Source organism: Clupea harengus, chromosome 9 (genome assembly GCF_900700415.2).
Source record: "Clupea harengus chromosome 9, Ch_v2.0.2, whole genome shotgun sequence".
In the NCBI taxonomy this organism is placed as follows: Eukaryota; Metazoa; Chordata; class Actinopteri; order Clupeiformes; family Clupeidae; genus Clupea; species Clupea harengus.
The window spans coordinates 1,612,442-1,624,804 of record NC_045160.1 but is presented as its reverse complement, the minus strand read 5'-3'; the positions used below and the strand labels follow the sequence as shown (position 1 = coordinate 1,624,804).

Genomic DNA, 12,363 nt, shown 5'->3' with positions numbered 1-12,363 from the left:
TATAAAATTGAATTTAAACCACTCGCAAGTTGGAATCAGTTTTACTTTCCCACGTGTTAATCTTTCAGCACAGTTTTGTTAGGATTGAAAACATGAATCGTGATGAAGAGGCCTGTTTAAAAAAACAAACAAAATCTAATGTTGAAAAAAAGAATTATGCCTATAAAGTCAAAAACTATGAATACAGAAAAATCCATGTGCCTAAAAAGCCTCTAAAACTATGTATTCTTATAAAGAATTGTCAGTTATCCATGCTTATTTGGACTTTGCAGCTGACTTTTTCTTTTGACTTTATGGAAACTTCTGGATGACAAGCATACTGCATGTGACTGACACGCCTCTCCAACAGACAGTTAGTCACGGCCATTGTGATGCGATGACTGACATGTTCCGTTACAGAGCATTCATCACAGCCTGTGCATGATTCGGACTCATGATTGGAATTCTTAGCAGTGAAGTTCTAGACATGTGGTGTGCATTGTTTTAACACAACAAAACCTGTGGTCAGATTCTACCTGAGGGAATAGGCTTCTTTTCTACGCCTGATTCTAAGCCTGTCTCTTGGTGTTGTTTCCTCAATTTTGATGCAGCTATGGATATTAGCTAAACACAGGAGAGACAGTTTCCTCCATTCTCTCCACAGCCTGGACTGTTGCAGTGATGACACTCTTAAGACCGCTCCCCACCCACCCACTCATAGCTTATAGGCAGGCAGGCAGGCAGGCAGGCAGGCAGGCAGGCAGGCAGGCAGGCAGGCAGGCAGGCAGACAGGAGCTGCTGTATCACAGTTCTGGTGGCAAATGGTCAGCTTTGTATGCTTGCTGTTCGTAGTGACTGGCATCCTGTGAAAATAAGAATCCCTTCTGAGTCCAGTGCCATGCTAATATAATATCTTTGCTAATATCTAAGCCTTGTATCATAGAATATGACAGATGTACAACTCCTTTGTCACAAAATGTGGGCAATATGGAAGTACTTGGATGAAATAAATAGTGTATGTATTTGGGTAGCCCAAACTCACTAAATGCAGTTTGAAAAGCATAATCGAAACTGGGTTTAAAAGCTGGATAGTGTGTGTGTGTGTGTGTGTGTGTGTGTGTGTGTGTGTGTGTGTGTGTGTGTGTGTGTGTGTGTGTGTGTGTGTGTGTGTGCACGTGTGTGTCCGGGGTGTGTGTTGAGGGACAGCTGCAATCAGATGACCCAGAGTCTCATCTTACACTGTATTTCAAGGTCATTAAGAAGGGACAAACTGAACTCTTGTTTTCTCCTCTCCATCTCTCATGTCATTATATTACATCCCAGTTAGTCACAGCAAAGTAGATTTTGATGTTGCTACAGCGACTATTGCATTGGCTCCATTTTGGAATAGCAAGCCAATTGCACAATGATAATTGTTTAGTTGTTTCAGAGGGAATTATGTTTTATCCATTTTATCATGTTGCCTATAGAACAAACTATGTAGATTAAGCTGTGTTGCTGTGTTTACTTTTTTGCAATCGTAATGTCATGGGAATTGGAAGTTATATGACTGTAAAGGAAATATATTGAGTTGAAGCATTGACTATAAATGCAACAGTTTAAAAAAAATTCTCTGGGGATTTAATTTGAATTGCTTTTGATTTTTGTTATGCAACAGGTCTCTTCTGAGATCATCGTTTCTTTTACGCCACAGTGAAGATTTCTTTCAGTCAAAAACGTATATTCCTCTTTTGGTGTGTCATCTTGTAGCACAGCTTTCTTTGATTACCCCCCTTCCCCAAACTGAGCAGTATATGAAAGGGATCAGATACTTTGAAGATAAAAAATAATTTTACTTTTTGTGGGGGTCTGTGTGGGCAAAAAAAAAAAAAACACTAACAGAAAATACCAATGCGGTCTTCCTCTAATTTCTCAGAATACTCTCACGTAGTTCTGCATTTCTGTTTGTTATTTCCTTGGGGGACAGTCTCTTGATGAACCAGTTCTGCACTAGTGTTCTTGTTGCTATGGAGAATTTGTAAGAACCTGTTTTGTGCCTGTATCCTCTAGTGTTAGATGATGCTGGATGATGACCGGTGTATATTGTTAAAGCAACTGCACTGTCAATGCTGTAATGACGATGAGCAAAATGCAGACTTTTGAATGATGTGCAGTCCATATCAACACACAGATGGTACTGGAAAGACCCTGTGTGTGAAATTTCAAATAATTATTTGTAAAATATTGCATTATATTTTAACATGATATTTGATATGGAGGTATTTTGGGAATGTGCTGAATGAATGGAAAGGGGATTTGAAGCATGGACTTAAAAAACTGTGCTGCATTCAATGTGTGTCTCAACATCCTTTGTTATGGATTAAAGTCTGTGTTCACTGTCAGTTGTGGTGCTACGTTTGTTGTAGAGTTACATAACACAGTGTGTGATCATTTGAAAGATCACAGAACTAATCGTCGGTTTTCCTCATTTTTAACAGCTAAGGGATCACCGACACCATGTACCCAGAGGAATCGCTTATTCAAAATCCGTGAAGCACATGTTTCAAACAAATTGAAATTCAACGGTGAAGTATCCAATCTCAAGTGAGCACCAGCAAGCTTGTAATGGATTTACTGGTGAGTCTGTGAATGCTTGAAAAGTGACCCAAGAACATGAGTTTGAAGGACAACTCTGTCAATCAGCCTGGATCTAATACACAGGACAGTGAAGGTGAAGTCAGCAACAATAACCAGCAGGAAGAAGTGCCCTCTAATGGGGATGCTAATGCTAATAGGATTCAGGGGGATGAGGAGAGGACAGGAGATGAGGAGGGCCTCTCTCCTTTGTTGTCTCAAACTGAGAAGCAGGATAAGGTCATTATCTGGGGCACAGATTCCCAGTGTGATGACCCAGAGTTAGCTGAATTTGAGATGCTCGAATACCAGGAGCTGGAGGCATACTTCCAGGAGGAGGAAGTGGATTCGACGAAAGATGGAGAGGCTGAAACAGGCTCTCTGTCGAAGCCTGTATCTAATGAAGCTAAAGCTCGCCCGTCCAGTAAAGAGGACGAGACAAAAGCAGCACAACATATTGTTAAGGGGCCAGAGACTACATCTCAGGCATCTCCAAGTAAAGGATCTAACAGAACGGAGTTAAGTTCTGAAACTGATGTTTTTGTCTCTTGCTTCTCCTCTGTGTCCAACCTGGGAGGAAGCCTCGCCAGTGCCCTGGACAATGAAGGCCAATCACAGGACACAGATTCCTGGCAAATTCTTTCTGGACCATACAGGACTTTTTCAGAGGACCTGACCCTTGCCTCTCAGTCCTGCTCCACCATCTCAGAACGGAGCCGTGGCTCCCAAAAACCCATGGCCCCCACAGCTGAAAGCACAACACACCGTTCAGGGGTTGACCTGAATCTCAACTCAACAGTTTTGCCTGAGGAACCTATCCTAGAAGCACAAGAAAAACAACCAGGTCAAAGTCCTCATGAGGAGAGCTCAGGTTTGCTTACTAATGGTGCCAGTGAGATCAACAAGAACGTTACAAATGCCAAATGGGAGCATATCAAACTCACAGATGCCGATCAGATCAGAGGAGAACAACTAAATGATAACTACCAGCCTACTGATGCAAAAACCAGCTCTAGCCAACCCCAGCCCAGCAAGCTAGTGACCTCCGAAGGTCCATATTCACTTGAGCAACATCCTGCAGTGCCCAAGGGAGTCCCCGCCACAAGAAGGACAAGCTCACCAAGAAAGGTGCAAGTGCCAATTCATAATGTGAATGGTAAACCATCTAAGAGTGATGAAGCCTCAGGTGTGAATGTCATCCCACCCAAACCAATCTCAAAGAGTATGTCCTGCCACGCTGTGTCTCCCACACCTCTGATTAAGAAACAGGCTTCCTTTGAAAGAGCTCGCAGTGCAAGTCCATCCAGCCTCGATAAGAGGAAACCCTGGGGGAGTCCCTCCAGACCTGCTACACCTCCGTCACCCAAAACCACATGGTCCCCTAAAAGAAGACCGCTTTCTTCTCCTGCTAAAACCACCAGCACCAGGACCCCAAGCCAGGAACGCAGTGACTCTCCACAAAGGGGCACCAGTGGCATCAAGCCCCCTACCAAGGTCTGTGTCAGCAGTGGGATCCCCAAACCCCTACTCCCCCAGCAACCATCACACACTGAGCCCGACAACACACCCAGCACCAAAAACACCTCCCCACCCCAAAAGCCAAAAAATGTACGCCCCAAGATCATCACGTATGTAAGGAAGAGCCCCCAAGCGAAACCACAAGTGGCAGATGCCCCATATGAAGTGTCCACCTTACCCCCAAGGTTAACCCCTTATGCCAGTCCCCCACCTGTGAAAGAACCCAAGGCAGCAGGGGTGAAAGCATCCACCATCCTCAGTTCCTCCAACTTGCTCTATGACAAATACAAGCAGGAGATGCAGAAGACGGGCTACTACGGCCCAGGCCTGGTTGTGACAGGGATCCGACCTCCAAGCCACACGGTCCCTCATAAGCTGACTGGCAAATCTGAGAGCTTTCATGGCGAGCTGCCAGAGAGATACATGCATGAGGTGAGAAATTAGAGCCCCTGTCTTCAGTTGCATCTCATTTCATATCTGTTTAATTATGTCTGTCTAAGCATCATGTTTCATGATACAGCAAGATGTTAGACCAGTGGTTCCCAAACTTTGTACAGTCCCGTACCCCTTCAGACATTTAATCTCCAGCTGCAACGATGTGTTAGACTGATAGGGTCGGCAAAGAACTGATCATGCTTTTCTGAATGTTACCAGATGATTCATCCTCATTTTGCATAACGCTGCATTACCACTGCATAAAACACTAAGTCTATTGTTTAAGAGTATAGTAATTGCCATAAGATGCAGTGTGTAGGATTTAGGGGGATCTATTAGCAGAAGTGGAATATGGCATTCATAATTATACATTTTTTGTTACTGTAACTACAAACCGGTGTGTTTTTGTTAGCTTAGAATGAGCCCTTCATATCTACACAGGGAGCAGGCCATCTTCCATTGAGCCCCTGCCTTGTTGCGCTGCCATGTTCCTACAGTAGCCCAGAAAGGACAACACTGACACTCTAGAGAAGGCCTTTTGCTTGTTTACGTTGAAGTGGCACCTTGAATTTGGTGTCACTGGTTGTAAGAGGAAAAAGAAAGAAGAGGAATCAATGAGAAGTTTGAGAACCCCAATTTTGACAAATGAAGGATCATACTTAGTATTTAGCACAAGAAAAATAAGGGAGCGTATAACCTCGTTGTCAAAGAGGCGAAAATATATATGATAATTAAATATCTCTACGGGTACATGCAAGCTGAATCTTTTGTTGGCAGTTATATGTTTTTTAAAGAGATTGTTTCCTCAGTGATGCTAAAGTGACATAATTGTTTTATGCCCTCACAGATGGGACGGGTGGCAGGTGGACCCCAAGGCTCGCAGCTGGGAGCCCCGGATATCGCTGGTGTCTACCGCGCACCCAGAGCCCTCAGGCCACAGCTGGGCCTCGGTGCCGTTGCCAGGCAGCCTGCAGCTAAAAACAGGATGATAATGGCGGGTCAGAGGTCGTCTCTAAGCTGCAGCCAACCAGCCCCCGGTGGCCCACCCACCCACTGCTACCACGACCCCACAGGTTTGTAAATACAGTGGCAGCAGCACAGTTGGCCCACTTTATTGCCCCAGGGACTGTTATTATGCTGTCCATTTTACTGGTGTTGAAATGTTTACTTTATTTGTTGCACCACACTGACCTGCTACTGTTAAAACTACCGTACATTATTAGGCTAGTGGGTCTTCTATATTTGAAAATACACTACATATGGTCCACAAGGACTGGAAATCTGTCAAAAGCAACATTTTAAACCGTACCTTGTGACTTTCTTATTTAAATATGATGCACAGTGTCTCAGCTCAGAGCGTTTCAAGTTCACTTATTTTCGTATTAATTTCCCAGAGCTTTTTGAGGCACTGCTGGTTATGTAACAGCCAGCATTTGTTTGCTCCCTACTCCATCACCACTGCCTCCACTGGCACCGTCTCCTTCTCATTACGAAGCTGGGGGGCAAACGCACACAGCAGCTGCCAGATATTGGGTTATGAACTGAAATCATTCCCGGTGATGCATATGTATAAGGCTTGACTTTTGCCACCTACTCTCTTTGAAGTGCAAAGCATATGACAACTCCAGAGCTCCAATATTTTCTCCTCCAGCATCTCATCATGAAGAAGGTGTTGGAACTTTTTTTCCTGAATCTTCCCCCTGTATTGCTACACCAATATTAATTTGCTTGTCGTGAAGAGCCTTCATGAAGGGAACCGATCTCACCACCTGGACAGAAAAAATGGGTCAACCATCCATTCTGGTTTCATAACGCGGTTGGTGCGTGTGTGTGCGTGTGCGCGTGTATGCTTGTGTATTTGTAGGGGAGGGGGGTTCTTCAAAAACTACAATTCCTACGAATCTCACTCGTACACTACTTGTGCTGTGTGCTACAGCGTTACACTCAGAAACTGAACATACTCTCACTCAAATTCTTATTTCAATATTTAAGATCAACTCACTCGCAGCTGTCATGAGTCCCAGGATTCAGATGTTGGAACGTACCTGCCCTTAGGTCTCACATCTCCAGCCCATCCATCATGCTGGAGTGCGAAGCAAAACATGACTTGTGCTCCTGCCACAGAGGAAACATGTCATGAGCAAATGATTTCTAGATTGAATTTAATTCACCCGAGGGAAAATATGTCTCCCAATGGTGATCAGAACACCGTATCTCTGCACCCTCATTAATGACCCAATAAGCCGTGGGGATTGATGACTGAGGGACACTCACTCACTCAGTCATACAGATCAGGGAGACAATGTGAAACAGGGACAACCCAATCAGTGCCTTAGATGTGCACTGACACCTCAATACACTTGACAAATGTCTTTAGAGAAGTGTGTGTGTGCGTGTGTGTGTGTGCGTGTGTGTGTGTGCGTGTGTGTGTGCGCGTGTGTGCAGTCCTCTGTGTTGTATAGCTTGTGCCTAACCACAGAGGACTGTCCATACGCACGCTCCATGTTCTCTCCCTTGCCTCCGGGTGTGAAGTAGATTGGATTGGCAAGAAAACCGCGTGCACTTACTGTACTCTGCCTTAGGCTATATGTTAGAATACTTTTGGCAGAGGAACTGCCATTTCAACACATGTAATAGCCTAATGGTTCCTTTCCCCCTAAATTCTCATTGTGGTTATAAAATCCGTTCACATCAATAGCTGACAGCTTGGTGTAAAGAAAGGAAAGTATAGAGTGTATCACAATGATAAATGCTCATTCATCACCGCTGTGTACGTATTGTGTGTAATTTCTACTCCTATATGTTCTACAGCAGAATTATTGTAATTAAGTTAGTCATTGGTTATTTTTAGACCCAAAGCACGTATCTACCCACTAATTAATTGTGTCGTGCTGTAGCCTAAATAATAGTGAAATTATGATATCTGTTTTTCCCAAGAATGCGTGAGAAAATGGAATGTGCTAATTTAACATGAGAAGGGGAGCCATTATGGAAACAGAGGCTTGGGCTCTGGAACACTGTTGCTTAGCAGACTGATGACAAAAGAGAGAAATATATTGAAAGGGACAGTATTCTTTATGGAACTATGGGCCCAATGTACCTATATTAAACTCAACTCTAAAAGCTCTTCTAATGCCAGAGAAATAGAAGGAAAATCTTTCCTCTGACATCTACCCATTTTACAATGACATATGATTTGTTTATAGAAGGGGGTAGCCAAAAAAGCACCAGATATCACATTGGATATTCCATTCAGAAGCAGTTGGCTTTGCAAGTATGTGACTCAGTATGTTCTGTCTTTTTGATGCTGTTCTCGCCTTCAGTCGACCAGAAGAAGCTGCTTGCTCTGGAGGGGGGGGCCAAGTCCCTGCTGCCCAAACCTGCCCAGTCTGGCCTACACCCCCCTGGCTTTTCCCACCTGCCCCCCGCCCGTCTGGCTGCCTTTGGATTCGTCCGCAGTGCCAGCGTGTCGTCTGTGTCCAGCAATCAATCCAACGACAGCACCCACAGCAGCCCTTGCCGATCAACCAGTCGTGAGTCTTGCCATGCCAACTTCCTGTCAAGATGCTGTGCACATGTCAAAGATAGAAACCGTTCCACCTACCTGAAAAGTACTCCTAGTCATGATTTCTTGACCTCTGTTGAATATAGCATTTTAGTGATAAGAATCAATGGACATGAAGCCATTAGTTTGACCATAGTTAACAGTAAAGGCACTCATTTTGAAGATAATGAACTATGTTTTATTCCAGCTTCAGCTGTGTTGAAGGGAAATTCTGTAAGGTTTTTCTTTCCTTGGTGTATGCACTGGAGTGATCTTTACCAAGGCCTCCCTCGCAATCCCCTCCCCGTCCTGTTCGCTGCGCCATCGACCCACTTGCACCATTGTATCAGGATTAGAGTCTGTTACACAGCTTACTTCTCACTTCCTCACATAAGCTTACATCTTAGCCATTATTTAACTAAATCAATGCAGCTAAGCAGTGTGTGTGTGTGTGTGTGTGTGTGTGTGTGTGTGTGTGTGTGTGTGTGTGTGTGTGTGTGTGTGTGTGTGTGTGTGTGTGTGTCTTTGTGTGTGTGTGTGTGTGTGTCTTTGTGTGTGTGTGTGTGTGTGTGTGTGTGTGTGTGTGTGTGTGTGTGTGAGATGAGGCTCTCTGTAGCTGTTCCTCTCAGGCGTCTGGAGTCTAGCGTCTAGCAGCATCTAGCAGCGCAGCAGACGTCAGCAGGTTATGTAACTCCTCCACTCATCTCATTACAGCTTCTTGAGGTAAGCAGCACTCTGGTGTGCTCCTCCCCGGGGTACTCTCTGCCAGGGTATGAAAAAGAGAACTAATAGATAGAGTGACAGAGCGATGAGGAGAGAGAGAGAGAGAGAGAGAGAGCAAAGATAAAGGGGAGAAAGCATAAGAGAGACTCAGACAGCGAGAAACGAGGGGAAGAGGGACGTGACGGGAAGAGAGACAGAGAGTGAAACAGCTAACACATACATAGTTAACACTGGTACTAATTGCTCTCTAAGGCTGCACAGAGGGTCCAGACTTCAGCAGAGCTAGGAGCTGGCTGTGTCGTCTCCATTGTTGACAGGTTGGTTTACAGATCCTGCTGATGCTCCCTGTAGAGCGCACAGTGGATTCCCTGCCTCGCCTAAACGAACCGTCATTCATTTTTCACGCAACTTCCAGGATGTTGTTCCTGATGCTATTTGTTACGGGGGGTGGCCCTGAGAGCTAAGTGCGCTGCAACTTAAGAAAGCACATGCAAATAGAGCAAACACCAACAAATTAAGAAACCATCTTCATCAATTTGACAACACATGCGCAGGGCCTCCGCAATTTCTCCCATAAATTAAATCACACAGACGCTCGCAACATCCAAGTGAGAACTGCTGCGTCTCTTAAGTATTTCCTCCCCTCACACCCGTGGGTTCCTGCTGTTGCTAGGCAAATGTGCTGATCATTAATGTTTTAACTTGCTTTGTGTTTTTCTCGTAGGGTGAGTTTGACTCGCACAGTGGGAGCCGCTATAGCAGCCTCGGGCATGTTTAGGGAGACTTCAAAGCAGTTCTTTTTACTGGTTGTAATCGCACCAACCAGACCAGTTATGGACTGTGGAGTCACAAAGCGGAAGATACAGAAATCGTCATTTTTAAATTGACTCAATTATGGTCACTATAATTTGGTAAAGTGTTTTGAATAGTACAACGGTCATTATTTGGGTTCATATGAGTCTGGTGTTGCAAATAGGAGGAGGAATAGGAAGAGGGGGGGCAATGATTATCTTTGGTCTCGCTCTTTCAAAGCTGTTCGCAATGCAAGGCAAACTAGAGCATGTTATTTATCAAAATGGTGGACACAATTGTCATGTGTGTGCAGCATCCCACAGGGAAGAAGCTGAACCGGCAGCTTGGAGTGTGCTGTTATGGCATGTTTCGACTGAGCCCAGATTGTGTGTTGCCTTGCATGTGGCCCATAGCTTCCTGAAAGCTAGCTTCTGTTGCTACCTGGCAGCAGATGGCAGGGAAGTGTGGATGTCTGTGAGTGCCAGTGTGGACCCATAAATGCTAATGTGGTGTAACTTCGTTGTGATTGGAGTAGAGGTCAGTGAGAGGTAGTTTAGATTTAGAAAGTGGTGCAAAAAAATGTTGTAGAGTGCTTTAAGCTGTGCTTGCTATACTTTGAAATACCCTGCAGCATTCAGACAGTAGTGCTTCATCCTGCTACCATTCAGGACACTTCATTCTTGAGATTTCCATACACACCATTAGTGCCCGTTTTAGAGGTGACGACGTGCGTGCCTGTGTGTATGTGAGTGTGTGATTATGAAAGAATTGTCTGAAGATAACAGTGTGCAAGGAGCAGTTAGTAACTTGTGACACCTTTTTGGCGCCTGAGTGTCACATTCTTCAGTTATTGTGTATGTCGTCCCTCACTCTGCTGTGTCATGTAGCTCTGTAATGTGGCTCAGAGATGCAGAAGGTAGGCTCTCTTAAAGGGACCCCGTCTGCTTCACCCTCTTCCTCTTGACCAGCCAGACTGGTCGGTCTGGACCATCTCTTTCCCTTCCCCTCCATTAGCCTGCCTTCTTCCCCAGTGCTGAGAGACTAACGCTGAGTCAACGCTCAAGTGTGAAGAGGAAATGCTGAAGTGGCCATTTTGGCGAACATACCGTAGCCCCTGGTACAGCCTGTTTATATTCCATCTCCCATCCTCCTCTGCCTTTTTTTTCTAGGCCCCCTAGGAGTCGTCAAACCTAAATGGCCCGACTGTGGCGAAAGTCCATTGAAGTTCCTTAGAGATGAATGAGATCAGAGAGGGGGAAGAAAGACTGGGGAGACAGGAAACTGTTCAGATTGCCTTTTAATCACAGATAACCGGGAATCAGGTCTTGCAGAGGTGGACGTGTGATGTGTCTTGCAGTCAGAAAGGGCGTTAAGTATTAAAGAGTTCCACTTGACCCTGATGCGTTTGATGAACTGTTTCAAATGTGTGTGTTCAAAGTTACATTATTCACTGAACCGCTGGTATGCAGTCTGACTCCAGAACTTGACTTTGATAGAATTTCATTTTTTTTACCAGTAATGTGGTGGAGGCTGGTTTATAGTTTCTTCAGTTTTCACTTTTGTCAGATGTGATGCGTAATGGTTGTAACAATTATGCTCATTTAAAACAAAGGAATGGATCATTTATAATAAACCGTTTGCTTTGTATGCTGCAGAAGTTCCTTTAGAAGTCTTTCGAAGTTAGTAATTAAAAACTACAGGTTAGGAGAGAAACCGGAGCTTTAGCTGTCGTCTAGACGGACAGTCTGGGGGAGGGTTTAATATAGTTGTGACTCAGGCCTTCTGTAGGAGGGAAGCTCACACAGTTGTCCCTCCGCTTAGACAGCTGGGGGGGGTCATCAGCGGTGCCTCTCACCACTGTTTTTTACAACCTCCATCTTATTTACACGCGGTGACACAGCCATCATTTAAATCCTAGAAAGTTCTGTGTGTGGCAGCGTTTTGAAGTTTCAGAAGGTATCCTCAGTATCTTGAATATGGTGCCTGTGAAGACAGCTGTTGTGTCTGGGTACATTATCACCACCCTGAAACCGTCTCTCTCTATATTAAGTATTCAGGCCATGAAACAGGAAGCCCATCAGCTGTGTATCAATAGAGATGAATTTTGAGGGAGATGAAGACCTCCCTATTTGGATCAGTAGTAGTAGTAGTAGTGCAGGACTTCTTCAGGACATAGCAACTCATGCCTTCTGTTGAAAGGGAGAGGAGAAACCGGCTCTTCATTTGCAGTCTCTGTTGTTAGCTTAACGCATTAGCTAACAGTGATTGACATTTAGTCTGGAGGATTAGCTTTTAGCATTAGCGGCTGGTAAGCTAGTGTTTATTTGTTCTTTAGATCAAGTGCCATCTTCGTCCTTGGCGTCTCAGTGCTAGTAGGTAAACATCAGAAGCCGAACCGCTCCCCTGTGAGACCCAATACAGTCTGGGAACTTCCATGTATACATTACTGGGATCCTTCATTCCTCTGCTAACTTTCGCCTTCCAAAGGGAGACCTCAGAGGGGGGTGACCTGCACTCATGTAAGTGTTCTTTCACCTGCAGGAAATGTCCTCTATTGAACCAATGCTCTAAAGGTCCTCTATAGGTCCTCTGTGTGCAAACTGTAGCTGTTAGACCTCATAACTGTCTGGTGTTGTGGATTCTGATGTGGTCCTAGAATATTCAGAGGGCATGATTATAAGGAATAACATGTCGAGTCTTTTGTATACTTGAAAGCAGTACAAAATGACCCAGACTTAAGGAAACATTTATGTGTTTCC

The 12,363-nt window shown here is 44.6% G+C and overlaps 1 protein-coding gene across 1 annotated transcript in view; it reads left to right on the top strand.

Moving 5' to 3' along the window:
- The window catches only part of mtus2b (microtubule associated tumor suppressor candidate 2b), a 51,826-nt gene that overhangs the window by 12,905 nt on the left and 26,558 nt on the right, over window positions 1-12,363 (top strand). The window contains exons 2-5 of the mRNA XM_042708789.1: window positions 2,457-4,542; window positions 5,393-5,618; window positions 7,869-8,078; window positions 8,298-8,517. Coding sequence (XP_042564723.1) covers window positions 2,632-4,542; window positions 5,393-5,618; window positions 7,869-8,078; window positions 8,298-8,517 — 2,567 coding nt within the window. The 5' untranslated portion in view covers window positions 2,457-2,631. The remainder of the gene's footprint in view (window positions 1-2,456; window positions 4,543-5,392; window positions 5,619-7,868; window positions 8,079-8,297; window positions 8,518-12,363) is intronic.